This window comes from Dasypus novemcinctus, chromosome 1, assembly GCF_030445035.2.
Source record: "Dasypus novemcinctus isolate mDasNov1 chromosome 1, mDasNov1.1.hap2, whole genome shotgun sequence".
In the NCBI taxonomy this organism is placed as follows: domain Eukaryota; kingdom Metazoa; phylum Chordata; class Mammalia; order Cingulata; family Dasypodidae; genus Dasypus; species Dasypus novemcinctus.
In genome coordinates, this window is record NC_080673.1 from 3,795,453 (window position 1) to 3,813,978 (window position 18,526).

Here is an 18,526-nt window from a genome sequence, read left to right on the forward strand (position 1 = left end):
GCACTAAGCATTGGGTTTCTTAACACTCAAGTCACTAACAGTCAGATTGGGAAGGTACAGTTGTCAGGAAGGACAGTTGGAGTGGAAGAAATTGGGTGAGAGGGTTACCAGCTAAGGGAGGTTGAAGATAGTTTGGAGAAGATAAATCGGTGCTAACAATGAAAGAGGAGAAGAAAATCTGACTAGTACAAGTATCCTACAGTGTACCTTTTGCAAAATATATTTAATAATAATTACGATGCAGTGTAATAAAAAGAGTAAGGTCTTTGAATTCAATTTCCTCTTTTACCACTAACCAGTTGTGTAAACCTGGACAAATTACTTAATGTGTCTGAGCCTCAGTTTCCTTATGTGCAACATTAGACAGTAACTGTGTAGGGTAGTTGTAAGGATTAAAGATAATGTAGGTGAAGCACTCAGCACAGACCCAATAAGTACTACTATTATTATAAATTTATATTTCAATAGGTTACTGTCATCTTTTCTGTTAAAAAAAAATTGGCTTTTAATGATTATTTAAAAGAGATTCAATACATTTGTTTATTGTATTTCAAATGTTTATCCTAAGAGCTCCAAATATTGGTGGTCCTTGCTTTACACTGAAAAGTTGGTAAGACAATCTGCAAGTTCTTTAAACTCACATTATTTATATCATAAACTCAAGTAATAATTTAGTTATTAAGTTGCTTCATATAAAATGATACTGGAGAAATGCAATAATATAAGGAAAACTTAATTTTAATCTCTAGAATCTATAGTCTGGGTTTATTAGTAACTTTATCTATTGGACAGGCTTGAACCCTTAAATCATAAGATACCATGATCTAAATTCAAAATTCTCTTTCTTCAACTTAGACTTAGTTGCTTGCCTACTCAAAGAAACAAATCCAATTTCTTATAAAACAATAAATATCAAAATGAAGCAAAAGCATTTGATTTGCTATGTTATATAGAGATGATTATCTTTGGAAGTAGGGGATAAGGTAAATAATGACTGAAAAGAAATCATGGCAAAGCAATACAAACATAACCTGATACAGTTAATTTTCCAGGAAACTTAAAATTGCATTTCCTTGACAGTAGCCAGCAAGAGAAGTGAGAGTATGTTTGCCAGTTTTAATGGCAGCGCTGAGGAGGCAGGGAAAGCTCTCACAGGGCAAACAAAAAGGGAGCTAGTGGGTACAGGATATGATAGTCAAGCTGTGTAATACACACTGGCCCCCAGCGAAACTACTGTTTTCTCTTTCCCTTCCCCAATCTTATCACCACCACCTCCGTCATTAGTCATTAATACCGGACTGTCTTCTTGGGCTAGGAATAATCAATGGGACAATCATAGAAATTTCAGGTACTATATATAGTAGGCTGGCAGAAGAGTATTTTAAGGCAAAACAAATGTGTACATTTTGCTGCCATTCTGTGCTCTTGCACGCTTACCCTGATTCCTTTCTGAAAGGCTGACAACAGGATCTAGAAATGCAGTCAAGGGGTTTGGAGGAGGGGAGTGAGGGGAAATGTGGACCACTACATGGTCTCTGCATCTCTGGTTCTGGTTATAACTTTAGAGGAAAGATATTCCGCTTCTCAGGTCTGATTATAACTTTCCCTCTAGACATACTAGACTATGTACTGCTCCCCAAATTAACCTCAAACTCCTATTTCTATACTTCTGCTCATGCTTTTCCCTCTAACGGTCAAGACTTTACCTTTGTCTACACGGTTTTCTTCAAAGCCCAGTTCAAATATTATCTGTTTTCGGAAAATATCTGCAGCAGACTGCTAGTTACCCACCAATTTTCTATTCTCTCTTCTTTCCCTAGCAACAGATTCCTAATTTTTAGCTGTGTGGCTGAGTCATAGAACAAACAAAAACATTAATTAGGAATCAAAAGTCTTGCTTGGAAATCTGCTTCTACAGCCTGACTAGTGGAACCTACTTTACATTCAGTCATTCATTCAGCAAATATTTATTAAATGTCTACTTTACTTATTGCTGCTATATTGAGAATATCATTACTGGAAATATTAGGTACTAAATTCTGGAACTACAATGGTGAATGATAAACAGTCCTTTCTGTAAAGAAACATTAAGTAGAAGAGAGAAGAAGAAGAAGGAAAAAAACAACAGGAACTTATCTTAGGAAGTGGTTAAGTGCACTGACACAATAAGCACTGGGTGCTATCTGCAACCCAGAGGAAATGACCTAATGTCTTAGAGTTTGGGATGTGACAGAAGAGCCTTCTCAGATGACTTGACATCTCCACTGAGTCTTAGATCAGCAAGGCCTTTCCAGATGAAGTGAAAGAATGTCTATTCAGACAGCAGCATCATAAGAAAATGCCTACAGAGGGAACTAACTAAAAGATTGAGAAAGAAAGGCAGAATGCTAAGAAATCAGGCCTCATTTAGTATGCTATGACATCTGGGCTTTTTCCTGCAGGTATGAATAATCACTAAAGGTTGGAGGTACACAAGTGGTACACTCACCCTCGCTAGCTGACTAAATTAATAAGTTGAGAGAGATATAGAGACAAAGACAACACATCAACATTTCTACCTGGATAACTGAATGGAGAGTGAGACCACCACTGATACTGACATCACAGAAGGAAGAACAAGTTTTGAGTATAGGATGAGGAGCTTGATCTAAGTCATGCTGAGTCTAAAGTACCTGCTTGGGATGTTGAGTAGGTAGTTGGCTCTATGGATCTGAATCTCAGAGAATAATCTGGGCTGTAGATAAAGGTTTGAGGGTCAGTAACAGGTAGCTTATGACCGAAGCACAGGAATGATCACCGAGGGTAAGGACAGAGTGAGAAGAAGGTCAAGGATGGGTCTAGGATTAGTAATGTCTATGGAATGATGGAAAAAGACAGAGAAGGAATGGTCAGTTAAAAAGAAAACAGGGAGATAATAAGGAATCGTGCCTTCTGTGTCTCAGTGTTACACCCTCATTCAGCAATTACCTTTCATGCCAGTCCTTCAGTGACCACGTTCAAGCCTCTCACTCATAGTGCCCTGGAAACTGCAGAACACTTGCAGCTCTGACACTGATAACCTACTTCCTGAACTTCAGTCAGGCACCTGCTATTTGTACTTACACGGAATATTTGCCCTAACCTACTTTGATAAACACTCTGGATTGGATTCTATTTAGACCAATTTTTTAGTATTTTCATTCTGCCTATTTGTTTTCTCCTTGGACTGACTTTTCAGTTTTATACCTGGGCCTCTATCTCTAAATGCCCCATCCTGGACCAAGACTCTGGTAACATTTTCAGGTTTACACATCTAGACTTCTTCCCACCCCTGAAGTTCTACCTGACACAATAAACAAGCCTTCCTTGATATGGCATGGACCCAAGTTCCAGTCCTTATGTACTAAAAGATAAGGCAAGGCTGAAAGAAAGGTCAGAATTCAGATATGAAGTACCAAAGATAAGACATGAAAGGGAGAGGCCTCTCACATATTATCCAGAAAATTTCTGGAACGACTCAACTGGAAGAGAAACCAGTAGCAGAGCATCAATGGCCATCATAGTATCTATGGTGAGAGGTGATCATGCCAAGGATATCCTGAACAGGTTAACTGTGTCTAGAATAGGAAGGTAGGTCCAGAGCTAAGGGCAAACTCTGAAGACATGAAAAACCAACTATTTACAAAGTATTTACAAAATTTCAAGAGAAAAAGGAAAATGAGTTTTTAATATAATTTCATGTTTTGTTTTGTTTGTGTTTTCTAAAAACTGGGTACTTACCAACATGGATGTTATCTTTAAATGCCACATCATGGAGCTGAAATATTAAATGGCGGCTAAATTTTTCATCAGTGCTAGAATCCAAGTTGAAAACATCTTCAGCTGAACAATTAACATTGTAAAATTCTTGAAGTGCTTTACAAACATACTAAAAACACAAGTAAAATGCAAATAACTTATATTTTAAAATTTACTTAAAAATTTTCCCATGAACAAAGTGTATTCAGATATCTTAATACAAGTAAGTCCAATGAATGCTTTTTTAAATTTTGGGTTAACTCTTAGAATATTTACAACGTATTTTACCAAAGTACTTATGAATTGAAATATCATTTATTACACGTGTATGTTCAAAAGTTCATAGGTTTTTAAAATTAAATTCACCTTAGACATCAATTTACCTCATATATTAATATCTTCTACATTCAAATAAAAATATTTTTTAAGCACCTTTTATCCATGAATTGAAAAAATCACTAATTCTACTTTCGAATAGTTCTAATTATCAGAAAATTCCTCATTTATATTAATCCAAAAACATAGCTCCAAGAATATGGCCTCTGTGGCTAGATGACACTCACACTGAAGGCAGCCGTGCACAGAGCAAGGAAGGAAGCACAATGGTTAGGAGCACGAGGTCTGGGGACAGACCCACGTTTGAGTCCTGGTTTTGCAACCTACCAGTTCTGTAACTTTGGTCAAATCTAAGCCTTATTTTCCTCAACTGAAAAATGAGGAAACAATAACAGAACCTAACCTCTTGGGGTTGTTGTAAGTAGTAAATGAGAAAATGAAATTAAAGAGTTAGCACAGTACCTGGCACATGTAACTGCTTTAAAATATTAGCTATGAAGCCTTAAGACAAGTCATCTCTCCTTAACCCTCAGGCTACAAAGAACTATCATTCAGGGTTATCTCGAGATCAGCAAAAATGTTTGTAAATTGCCAAGCACTTACGTAACCACAGTTATGCAATAAATTTTATTTATTATTAACATAATTGTTGGCATAATTATGGCACCATACTCCTCTTAAGCTCTCCAATCCTACTCTTCTTCAGTAAATTCTCTTTCTCAAAGAATGCTTTCTCAACTTCTTTATCTACATTAAATTTACCCCATATACTCTCTCCTTTTGCAGTACTTAAATATCTGCAATTTTACATTAATTTTTGTGATTATTTTGCCATGCTTCCTCTGTATTACAGAGGTTATTCCCAAGTATACTGTTCTCTCCTTCTAGTGCATAAACAGAACCATGAATTTTAGCTAGATTCATGGCCATTCAGAAAAAAGATTATATTCCCAGACCCCTTTGAAGCTAGGTGTGGTCATGTGACTAAGTTCTGGCCAATGAGATATGACCAAAAGGAAAGTATGTCATTTCCAAGTATTATTCTTCCTTTAAAATTTATTTATCCCATGCCCCACCCCTGCCGCTTGTGCTCGCTGTCTGCTCTGTGTCCATTTGCTACGCATTCTTCTGTGTCTGCCTGTCTTCTCTTTAGGAGGCACTGGAAACTGATCCAGGACCTTCCAAAGTGGGAAAGAGGCACTCAATCGCCCAAGCCACCTCAGATCCCGGGTTTGTTGTGTCTCTCTCTGTCTCTCCTCCACGTCTTTTTGTCGTGTCATCTTGTTGCACCAGCTCTCCGCACAGGCCTGCTTGCTTTTCACCAGGAGGCCTGGGAATCGAACCAGGACCCTCCATACGGTAGACAGGCACCCAATCGCTTGAGCCACATCCACTTCCCACTTTTATACTCTAATGGCAAGGAACATACCCTCTCTGTCTCCAATTTCCACTGATCAGAATGCATAGTGGTGGTAAAACATCTCTGACAATGTAAATAAGGCGATGTATTAGAGACAGCAAAACAACAAGAGAAAAGGAGCCTACTCTATAATACAATGCAGCAACATTTGGATATCATATGAGAGAGAAACAAGTTTCCATCTGGTTTAAGCCACTTTAATTTGGGGTTTTTATTATGGCAGCTGAATCTATCCTAATTTCTATTCTCCATTAAATTATAAATTAAATTCTATGGAGCAAAAACCATGTCTCTTGGGGCTCATCATTGTATTCCTAGCACTGGCACTTAGTAGATGTTTGAAAAAATGAATAAAGTCTAGTTCTGTACTCTGGAGCTACAGAGAATAAATTTAATGACTTTATATAAGATTAACACACTCATCTAAGTACTCTTTATGAAGTTAAACTTTAAATGAAAATTTAAGGTATTTAAATAAAGTTATAAAATCCAGAAGTTAAAAATAAATGACTGTTTAAGGACAAATATTTTATGACATCATTATATGAAATGAGAGTATGCAAACTGATAGTCAGAAATTACAATACAGGGTTACCAGGGGTTGGAGTGGGGATGGGGAATGATGAGTTAATGCTTATTGGGTACAGAGTTTATGTTTGGGATGAAGGGAAAGTTTTGGTAATGGATGATGGTGTTGGTAGCACCACATTTTAATGGAATTAACACCACTGAATTGTATATTTGAAAGTAGTTAAAATGGGAAATTTTGGGTTATATGTTACCAGAATACAAGTAAAAAATAAAAATAAGCCCAACATGGAAATTACAACACAAAGAGTAAACCCTAATGTAAACTACAGAATATAGTTAATAGTATAATTATAATAATATTGCTTCATCAATTTTAACAAAGGTACCCACTCTAATGCAAAATGTTGATAGCGAAAACTCTATGTAGACCTTGAATTGTACAAGCCCACATCATTCCTTTTGTGAAGTAGCTTCCTAGTTGGCACTGTCAAATAAAAAATATATATGAGAACTATACTACTTTTCTCTTCATTGAAAACAGTCATAATTCTATTTCTAGACCAGGTTTTGCCAATAATTAGCTATAGGACTAGGGTAGGAATTACTGTCTTCAGGCCTTAGTTTCTTCATTTATGAAGGTGTGAGATAAAATAATTTCCAAAATTCTTGCCAACTCAAAAATTTCAATACTATTGTCATCAAAAGTTTTCTTGAGGGAAGCAGATGTGGCTCAAGTGACTGAGCTCCCGCCTGCCACATGGGAGGTCCGGGTTCAGTTCCCAGTGCCTCCTAAACAAGACAAGCAAGACAGCAAGCTGACGCGACAGGCTGGTGTGGCAAGATGATGCAACAAGAGACACATGGAGGAAAACATAGTGAGAGACACAACTAAAGCAGGGAGTGGAGGTGGCCCAAGCGATTAGGCACCTCCCTCCCATGTTGGGGGCCCTAGGTGTGGTTCCCAGTGCCTCCTAAAAAAAAAAGACCAGCACACAACAACAACAAAAAAACAGACATAGCAAATGCAAACAATAAGGGGGCAGGGAGAAATAAACAAAATAAATCTAAAAAAAAAAAGTTTTCTTAAGGTTCATTTCAGTACCCAATTTTTACAGGAAAACTAGCTTACCACCCTTTACCAGAGCTAACTATTTGTAATGGAGGTCAAATAATTAATACATAATTTTAAAAAAACAGAAAATTGCCAAATTGATATCTTTCCCAAAGCTTTCTAGCAGATGTGGCAATATTACAAAATATGTGGACATAAAGTGAACCTTCCCTCCTTTTCACAGTTTAAACAGTTTATTCATAGAAGTGATATTAAGGGAAAAAAGGCAAAAGAAGGAGTAGCAAGAAAAAGGAGGAGAAATACAGTGCCATATCTACATAGGTTGGATTCACTTAATGAAAGAGTGACTGAAAAGATATATAGATAGAAATAAGGTGAAAAACTTGAGTCTGTAACTTACCTCAATGAGTAATGCAACCATCTGTTGCCCATCAGCTACTGGATTGGCAAGTTTGTTAAATTCCAAATCAAAATAAAGCTTGCATACAGCATTTTCAGGAATAACTTCATAGCAGTGCAAGAGAGTTTTGCTAAATTAAATAATTCAAGATTGTTAGATGTGTACCTTCTATATTTTAAATCATACAAGTTGATCTTATATCTCAAGAGATACTGTGTTAATTATGCCTTAACAAAGACATGATTGGGAAGCGGGTTTGGATCAACAGATAGCACATCCGCCTACCACATGGGAGTTCCAGGGTTCAAACCCAGGGCCTCCTGACCCATATGATGAGCTGGCCCAGCGCAGTGCTGATGTGTGCAAGGAGTGCTGTTTCACGCAGGGGTGTCCCCTGCAATATGGGAGCCCTAAGCACAAGGAGTGCACCCTGTAAGGAGAGAAAAAAAAGTGAAATCTGCCCAGGGTGGCACCGCACACGTGGAGAGCTGAAGCAGCAAGATGACTCAACAAAAAGAGACACAGATTCCCGGTGCCACTTGCAAGAATACAAGTGGACACAGAAGAACACAAAGCAAATGGGCACAGAGAGCAGACAACTGGGGAGCGGGAACGGGGAGAGAAATAAATTTTTAAAAAAAAGACATGAAAAAGAACAACCATTCACCAAAGGCTTTTGGTTCAAAGTAGTAAGGGTTTTACTCAAACAAAACATAATAGTCATATTCTCTTAGCATTATTTAACTGAAAAACATGGTAACATGAAAAACACAGATGACTGTGATTGCATGTTAACAGCTCTATATTTATTTTTGTTGTTACCATGAAACAAATTTTGTTTGAGAAAAGAAATGTCTTTCTCAAATTGTCATTTTAGGATCACATATTCCTGAGGTTACATGAATTTTCTTTGAGAATTTTAAAATGTGTTTTCATTGGAAAGATATTTTTCTAATGGGTAAAAAAATAATCTGAATCACCTGACTTCCATGAGCTTTTACTGCTCATGTTGGCAGTTACAACCTTGTTCAAGAGGTATGCCTTTGATATAGGTTAATATAGGTTTCATTACTGGAATAATGAAAATGCTCTAAAAATGAAATGATGAATGCACAACTATGTGATTAGACTGAACACCACTGATTTGTACACTTTGAATGGATTTATGCTTTATTAATATGTATCAATACAATTGATTTGTTAAAAAACTTGGAAAAAACCCATGCTGACTTAATATACAAATGACAATGGCATTCTATACAAATAAAGGGTTTGTAGTAATTTCAACAAGGAAAAGTGGTGGGGGAACTGCATCAACATCTGGTACAGTTAGTGCAAGAAAACAAAACACACATGCACACACACACACACTTATGCACGCATGCCCTGCAGCAGTCTATCCCATTTTTTTTTCCTATGAGGTTTAGTTACCCTTTTCTTTGTGCATTGCTCGCCATGTGGAGGCCTACACTTCTCCATGCAGGTCTGGGATGCCTTTTTTCTCTTTTTACCAGGAGGTCCCAGGGATTGAACCCAGGTCCTCCATATGGTAAACGGGAGCTCAAGTGCTTGGGCCACAGTTGCTTCCCAAGTCCCATATTTATATAGCAATGTAAGAATTAGTTTCAGCAAAACATCATCTGTCACATTTTTAATGATTTTAATTCAACTCTAAATGGCACTGCACGTAAATAAATGTAAGCAAGCCTAGTTTTATATTTGAAGCTACTTAGGCAACATTATAATAACAATATTTTAAGTCAATACATGACATCCATATTAATTTCTTACCTTTTATCACCTATTACACAAATCTGAGAATTACTTGACTGGATAAGATTAAGCACCTTTTTTTATTATTGGAGAATTAACAATGTAAGTATTCACTTGTGATTAATAGTATAATTCAATATTTTTTTACAAAAGACTTCTCTTTAGACTTCTCTTTAGATTGTCTTTTTAGACAATCTTTAGACTTCTCTTTGGGTAATGGGGGGATAAATAAATATATACATTTACTCAGTTGCAGATTCTATATTTGTGAATTCACCTGCTCACTAAAATTAATTCATAACTTCAAACTCAATTCTTGTGGTGCTTTCATAGTGATTCACAGACATGCACAGAGCAGCAAAAATTTCAGTTGCCCAAAATGCACTTTTCCATTTGAAATCAAACAAGGCAAGTAATGTTCTGCCTTCTTGCTTCAACTCTCATACTATAACCAAGTGTCCTTTTCATGGTATATTTTGTAACCAGGTTTTTCACATTTTCATGCTTTCTGATGGTAATTTCACTGCTTTAAATGGCCCATTGTTCCTAAGGATAAGTAGCTATGATACGCCGTCCAGAGAAAATAGGTATGATAGATAAGCTTTGCTCCGGCTGAGTTCGATGTGCAAAAATTAACATCTTATTTAATGAGTCCCAATTCCCTGTGCCCCAATACAATTTATGACTAAACTTGCTTAAATTTATGTTCACCTTTATTTAAATGTTGCTCTAAATCTTCTGAGTGCAATGATAACTGTTTTCAGATAGAATTAAATGGGAGCAGTCTCTAAAAGGCTGGTGGAACAAAATTTCTGAAGTAATTGTGTGCAAATTTAAAAAAGAAGCAAAAAATATATAAGGTGTCTTAAAACAAAAACACACCTAAACAAGATTATGTATTGATCAGTTGAGGAAATGTGGCCTGGGTCTCTGAGAAATCTAACCCTGTTTTTCCCCTAGGGACAATGGTTCAGTATTCTAAATTAGAACATAATTACCACGTAAGTATAATTGACTATATATGGTTTTCTTCTAACATCAGGTGAGATAATTCAAAGTTGCTATAACAAGGGAATTCTAATTGCAAAGAATTAATTAATTTTGTGGTCAAGAAATGTGAAAATCAATTCAGTCAGTATAAATTTCACAAAAATTACTAGACAGAGGAAATGTAACTTTAGCTTGATGTGTAGTTCTTCCATAACAAAATACCCACCGGGATTTATAGTAAAACCAAAGTTGAGCATAGGTTGTTACGAGGTAAATACGTTGTCCATCTCCCACTTTGCATTCCAAAGCAAATACATGAACTTCCTTTATAAAATCAAAAATATATTTTAAAATTAAGAAAATGCAAAACAAAATTCAACTGCTGCTATTCAATGTTCACAAAGAATTTTACCAAATTCTAGAAATCTGACCACTGGTACCAAGAAAATAATCACTAGAATAATCACTATGAAAATAAAAACCTAATTATTTAAATGTATTTATTTTTAATCACTCAAGTAATACATGTTCAAGGAAGAAGAAATCAGAATATGCAGATTTTAAAAAGAGGTTAAAAAAAGATAACCACTTGTAATTCATTTACTCATTTGACTTTTTTTTTATAGTTATAGTTTTACTTGCTAGTTTTTATGGCATTAAACTTATTTTTCAAAAAACCTAAGCATTATTATAAATTGTTTGGGCTAAGATTAATTAAAGAAATTCTCTAGTACATATGAAAATACATGTGGGAACCAATTTTTTAAAGGTTAATTACTACAATACTTGATTAAATATAATTATTGGTGTCTCCTGTGAAACGTTTCTTCTAATAAAGGAATACAAACACAAATTCTTTTTGTTTCCACTTAAAGGTAGCTATTGAGCATACGAAGGAACTAAACTCCCCTTTCCATATGAAAAACCGTAGGAGGACTCAGTTGCCTGGTCTTATTAAAAAAAAAACCATTATAGATTAATATTCGGCAAGTCCAACAATCACACTCTTGAGTCTTTTTTAAAATTCAGTTTAAAATGAATCAGATTTCTGTCAATATTTTAATTTCTGATGCCTGAAATAGATTTACACAAAATGAGTAAGAAAAGATTTTCTTATATTTTCCAAACTATTTTGATGAGATTTGAGTGAACAACTCTTTATTAGGGAAAGAGCACTATAGCTTTTATATAGCATCAATGAACAGAATCATAATACATTTATATTAGATTTCATATATGCATCTTTTCATTATACTTCTTTATGTTCTTCATAGCGACCAAAAAATGATGTACCATACATATCTTTTAATTTATTATTTAGCACAATGACCTGTGTTATGCTGGCAGATAGCAAGCACTTCTTTCTCCCACTTGCCTAATGTGTTGGCAATTATGATGATAAATCCACTTACTACTATAAAACACAAAGGAAACAGTAGAAAGAAAAACAAGTCTGTTTTGGCACTATGATTTAGGTTCTAGGGTACTTCTAAGCTATTAATATTGAGGCATTTTCTTTTCCTACCTCTTAAATTCAATTCTGTTTTCCCTAATTACTTCCTAAAAACCTCATACTGTACTCACTCATTTCCTCATATTTCTGTGGTTATTATTTTAGTTTTACTCTTTCACTTAGTCATTCTATTATTTTTCATTCCATAAATATGGTCACTTTCTTTAAGCACAGCTTCACTTCAACAGCATTATAAATTTTTAAAAATAATTGGCACTAGATATGTCATTCTTCTTCATGATTAATATAAATTAAATGGTTAATGATTTATAGGGATTTTTTTTCCTAATTCATGTGATATTAAGACTGCAATGAAATTCTCCTGTACATGGTATGAAAGTAAAGACATATAATAGATCTTTAAGAGTTTTTAAATTATAGTAACTTTAAAAAAAAAAGGATAGGGATAAGACAATTACCTCCTTACAGCTTTTAACAAAATTAAAAGCTTGAGTTTGTCGATAAAATAATTTCCAGATGGAGGGTGGTTCTTCAGGCTTAGACAACCTTGGTCTATACACAGAGGACAAAGGTGTCCTCTCATAATGGGATGCTCGTTCTTCAACTTGCTTTAGTTTTGCTTTCCATTTTTCCATTGGCTCAGAAGTATGGGAAGAACAAATCCTATTCCATGCAAGATTTCTATCAAATACTACAAATAAAAAAAACAAATATGACATCAATTTCATGTTTAGAATATATTTTAACAAAATTTCAAAATTCAAAGCTTATTTTATTGTTTGCTTTTTTTTTATTCCTTCACAAAGCTGTACTGTAGAAAGAGAGCAGGGCTGGTTATTAGAAATTCTTAGACTCTGACATATTCATCTAACAGTGCTATAACCTTGGAGAGGTTAATGAAGCTCCCTAAATCTCAGTTTAATTAATCTCAAAATGGAAGTTTAATATCATCTTAAATAGGCCATGTAGTTATCTTTTTTAAATAAAATTTTATTGAAGTATATCGTTCATACATGAGCATACATTAACAATAAATGTATAGTAAAATTTGTGCATTTACAAAACAAATATGCATATCATCTTACAAGGTGCCCATATATCTCCCTACCACCAAGTTGAACTGTTGTCAAACATTTGTTACAAACTATGAAAAAGCATTGTGAAAATATTACTATAGCCCATATCTTACATTTGGTGTATTTTTCTCTAACCCACCCAATTATTAACATCCTAGATTAGTATTACATATTTGCTATCATTCAGGAGAAAACGTTTTCATATTTATCCTGTTAATTTCAGTCCACCATCCACCACTGGCTTTCCTATGTTAAGAAGTTCCCTACTTTGTACAATATATTCAAAATGCACACTCAGTGGCTTTCATTTTCATCCAGAGTTGTGCCGTCATCACCTCAGTCGGTTTTACAAAGTCTTTATTATTCCAATGGGAAAAATCTCATACTCCCTTATACAACCACCGTTGTTGTCCCTTAGTATTGAAAAAATATCTTCTTGCCATTGCTGCAGACTACTACATTACTGTTAACCGTCATCCATAAGTTACCATCAGTTGTAATTTTCCCATGTATCACCTTATTCTTAGCACTTTGTAAAAGAACATTCTCATATTTATACTGTTAACCACAATCTTCATGCACCACTGATATCACTCTTATACATACCCTAGATTATTCTCTAGTTTCCTTTCAATTAACATTTATATCTACAGACTACCCCTTTCACCAACAATCACATCTATAAATTAGCAGCGTTATAGTCATTATAATGTGTTACTCTCAACTCTATATTCATTCTACACTTTCACAATTTTCTTCTCTATTTTTTTAAAATGTTATATTCAAAAAATATAAGAGATCCCCATATACCCTCTACTCCCCTCACCCCACCCCTCCTACATCAACAACCTCTTTCATCATCATGGCACAGTCATTGCATTTGGTGAATACATTTTGGAACACTGCTGCACCACATGGATAGTGGTTTACATTGTAGTTTACACTCTCCCCCAGTCCACCCAGTTGGCCATGGCAGGACACACAATGTCCAGCGTCTGTCCCTGCAGTACCACCCAGGACAACTCCAAGTCCTGAAAATGCCCCCACATCATATCTCTTCTTCCCTCTCCCTAACCTCAGCAGCTATTGTGGTCACATTCTCCACATCAATACTACAATTTCTTCCATTACTAATCACAATAGTTTCAGAATAGAATATCAGTAAGTCCACTCTAATCCATACTCTATTCCTCCATCCTGTGGACCCTGGGATGGTGATGTCCACTCCACCTCTATATCAAGAGGGGGCTTAGATTCCACATGGATGATGGAAGCAATTCTCCTGCTTGCAGTTGTAGGTACTCTTGACTCCTTGGTGTGGTGGTTGATCTTCTTCACCTCCCTGTTACCTGGCTGGGTAAGTCCAATAAACCAGAGGGTAAGAGTTACAAGTCTGCTAAGTCTTAGGGCCTGGCTGTTACATGGACAGTCCAGAGATTCAGGTCTCCTGGGTATACACCAACTCCAGCACTTCACACTTTTACAATTAACCTTCTTAATAATGCTACATACATTAAGCATCTCCTCCCATTCTCAATCCACCTTCTATTTCCCAGTAACCTACACTCCAGAGTTTACCTCATGAGTTTACTCATATTTAGTTCATATTAGTGAGACCATACAACATTTGTCCTTTTGCGTCAGGCTTACTTCATTCCAACATAATATCCTCTACATTTATCCACGGTGCCATATACATCCCAATTTCATTTCTTCTTACAGCTAAATAAGTATCCCACTAGTGTGTATACCACATTTTGTTTATTCATTAGTTGATACTTGGGTTGTTTCCATTTTTTAGCAACTGTGAATAATGCTGCTATGAACATAGGTGTGCAAATGTCTGCTTGCATCCTTGCTTTCACTTCTTAGAATATTGCTAGTAACAGGATTGCTGGATCATATGGCAGTTCTATATTCAGCTTCTTGAAGTACTGCCAAACTGTGTTCCACCAAGTGCACCATTCTACACTCCCATCAACAGTGAAGGAGTGCTCCTGTTTCTCCACATCCTTTCCACTACTTGTAGTTTTCTGTTTTTGTTTTTTTAAATAAAGACTATTCTATAAGGAGTGAAATGGTATCTCATTGTAGTTTTCATCTGTACTTTCCTAACAGCTAGTGATGTTGAACATTTTTTCATATGCTTTTTTATCATTCATTTGTATTTCCTCTTTGGTGAAATGCCTATTCAAGTACTTTGCCCATTTCTTAATTGGGTTGCTTCTTTTAATCATTGAGTTTTATGATCTCTTTATAAACACGGATATCAAACCATTATCAGGTATGTGGTTTCCAAATATTTTCTCCCATTGAGTAGGTTGCATTTTTACTCTTGGCAAAGTCTTTTGAAGAACAAGTGTTTAATTTTGAGGAGGTCCCATTTACCTATTTTTTCTTTTGTTGTTCATGCTTTGGATGTAAAGTTTAAGAAACTACTGCATACCACAAGATCTTGACAATGTTTTCCTACATCTTGATCCATTTTTATTTGATTTTTCTATAAGGTGTGAGATAGGGGTTCTCTTTCTTTCCTACATTTTCTTTTAGGAGTTTTATGGTTGTAGATATTTTATTGTGGTCTTTCACCCATTTTTTTTAATAAATCAATTTTATTGATACATATTACTAAAGCACACAATTGAGCCAAAGTGTACATTAGATGGTATTTGGTATGATCAGCCAGTTGTGCATTCATCATCAATCATCATTAGAGCATTTTCATTATTTCAATAATAATTCTAAAAACTACATAAAAAAACTAACAAGAAAATTCTTCACCCCTCAATCTCTCTATGCTTCCCCTGCTGTACACAGTGGTTATTTTAGCCTATTTTTGCACAATCACTTATTTTTTATTAAGCAGTTTTATTGAGATATATTCATATACCATATGATCTAGCCAAAGTGTATAATCAATGCCTTTCAGTATAATCACAAGGTTATGTATTCATCCCTACAAAAAAATTTTAGAATAATTTCACTATTCCAAAAAGAAAAACTCCACATCCCTTAGCAGTCCTTCCCCAGCACTACATAACCACTGATCTAACTTCTTTATAAATTGATTTATAATTACATTTCATATAAATGGAATCATACAATTGTAGTACTTTGTATCTGGTTTCTTTCACTTAGCATAATGGCTTTTTCCTCTGATATTAACATTTTGTAGTATTAACATATATTTGTTCAATTTCAAAGAAAAACAGTCTTATATACGCAATTTTACCCATATTCATATTTCACATGTGGTTTTACTATGCTATACAGTTCCATGTTATATATTTTTTCTCTCCTTTTAGTAATATACATGACCTTGGTCTTTCCTTTTAAACCCACATGCCCACATAATAGAATTGCTAGTCACAGACATCATGTTGGACTTTCACATTTTCTATTCATTTCCATAGATTAATAAACATTCTTTTTACCAATTTTGTACAAGTCAATATCACTAGTGACTAGGGAAATGCAAATCAAAACTACAATGAGATACCACTTCACACTTATTAGAATAGCCGCAAAAATGAAAACAAACAAAAAAAGTCGTAATTAAAAAGAGAACTGCAAGGCGTTGATCCATTTTATATGATTTTTGCATAAGGTGTGAGATAGGGGGACTCTTTCTTTCCTTTGGATAAGGCTATCTGGTTCTCGCAGGACCACTTATTGAGCAGACTGTTCTTAATGCAGCTGGGTGGGCTTAATTAACAGCCTTCTGAAATATCACTTGACTGTAGATGTGAGGGTCTATTTCCGAGTTCTCAGTTCGGTTTCATTGGTCAATTTATCTATCTTTATGCCAGTACCATGCCATTTTTACCATTGTAGCTAAGTAATATCCTTTAAAGTCAGGGAGTGAGAGCCCTCCAAGGTCATACTTTTTACAGTCATTTTTTGGGAAGCGGACGTGGCTCAACTGATAGAGCATCCATCTACCATATGGAGAGTCCAGGGCCTCCTGACCCATGTGGTGAGCTGGCCCACACGCAGTGCTGCCACACGCAAGGAGTGCTGTGCCATGCAGGGGCGCCCCCACGTAGGGGTACCCCACATGCAAGGAGTCCGTGCCACAAGGAGAGCCGCCCCATGTGAAAAAAGCGCAGCCCGCCCAGGAATGGTGCCACACACATGGAGAGCTGACACAGCAAGATGATGCAACAAAAAAGAGACGCAGTTTCCCAGTTCCGCCGGATAATGCAAGTGGATGCAGAAGAACACACAGTGAATGGACACAGAGAGCAGACAATGGGGGGAAGGGGAGAGAAATAAATAAAATAAATCTTTAAAAAAAATAAAAATAAAAGTCATTTTTTGCTATTTGGGCCCCATTCCTCTCCAAATAAATTTGATAATTGGCTTTTCCATTTCTGCAAAAGAGGCTGTTGGGAAATTTATTGGGATTGCATTGAATCTGTAAATCAGTCTGGGTAGAATTGACACCTTAACAATATTTAGTCTTCAAATCCCTGAACACAGAATGTCCTTCCACTTATTTAAGTCTTCTTCGGTTACTTTTAGCAATGTTTTTTAGGTTTCTGAATATAGGTCTTTTATGTTCTTGGTTATGTTCCAATATTTCACTCTTTTAGTCACTAAAATATATCCATTTTTTTTTCTGATTTCCTCCTCAGACTGCTCATCAATAGTGCTCAGAAACTGTATTGATTTTTGTGTATTAATCTTGTTAAAACCACTTTGCTGAACTCATCTATTAGTTTTAATATCTTTGTTGTGGATTTTTCAGGACTTTCTAGATATAGGATCATATCAACAGCAAATAAAGTTTTACTTCCTTTCCTACTTGGGTGCCTTTTATTTCTGTATCTTGCCTAATTGCTCTAGCTAGAACTTCTAGCAAAATACTGAATGACACTGGTGACAACAGGTATCCTTGGCTTATTCCTGATCTCAGCAGGAGACCACTAATATAATGTTAATTGTGGGTTTGATATATGCACTTTACCATATCGACAAAGCTTCTTTCTATTTCTATCTTTTGAAGGTTTTTATCAAGAAAGTATGCTGTATTTTGTCAAACACCTTTTCTGCATCAATCAAGAGAACATTTGATTTTTCTTCTTCAAAATAATTAATGTGGTTTATCACACTAATTGATTTTCTTGTGTTGGAAAAACTTGTATACATGGGATAAAAGACCCTTGATCATGGTGTTTAATTCTTTTAATATGCTTTTGGATTCGGTTTGCAAGTATTTTGTTGGGGATTTTTGCATTTATATTCATTACAGATATTGGTCTGTAATTTTCTTTTTTCATACCAGCTTTATCTAATTTGGGTGTTAGGGTGATTTTGACTTCATAGAATGAGTTTGGTAGCATTCTTTCCTGTTCAGTTTTTTGGAAGGGCTTTCTCAATATTAAACTACATATATGAGAAGCCCACAGCAAACCTTTTATTCAATGATAAAACACTGAAAGCTTCCCTCTGAGATCAAGAACAAGACAAGGAAGCCCAATGTCAACACTGTTATTCAATATTTTGCTAGAGGTTCTAGCTAGAGCAATTAGGCAAGCAAAAAAGTAAAAGGTATCCCACAGGAATGGACGAAGTAAACTTTCCCTATTCACTGATAATATAGAATACCTAGAAAATCCTGAAAAATCCACAATAAAGCTCAGTTATTTGCTAAACCAACAGACAAGCTCAGAAA

At 35.4% G+C, this 18,526-nt stretch overlaps 1 protein-coding gene across 6 annotated transcripts in view; it reads right to left on the reverse strand.

The window, feature by feature from the left end:
* PRIMPOL (primase and DNA directed polymerase) overlaps positions 1–18,526 on the reverse strand; it is a 67,379-nt gene that overhangs the window by 28,221 nt on the left and 20,632 nt on the right. For all 6 annotated transcript variants that reach the window (XM_071213862.1, XM_071213876.1, XM_058302268.1 and 3 more), the window contains 4 exons: positions 12,232–12,464; positions 10,526–10,623; positions 7,537–7,666; positions 3,760–3,907 (listed from right to left, as the gene is read on the reverse strand). In XM_071213862.1, the coding sequence (XP_071069963.1) occupies positions 3,760–3,907; positions 7,537–7,666; positions 10,526–10,623; positions 12,232–12,408 (553 nt within the window). In that variant the 5' untranslated portion in view covers positions 12,409–12,464. The remainder of the gene's footprint in view (positions 1–3,759; positions 3,908–7,536; positions 7,667–10,525; positions 10,624–12,231; positions 12,465–18,526) is intronic.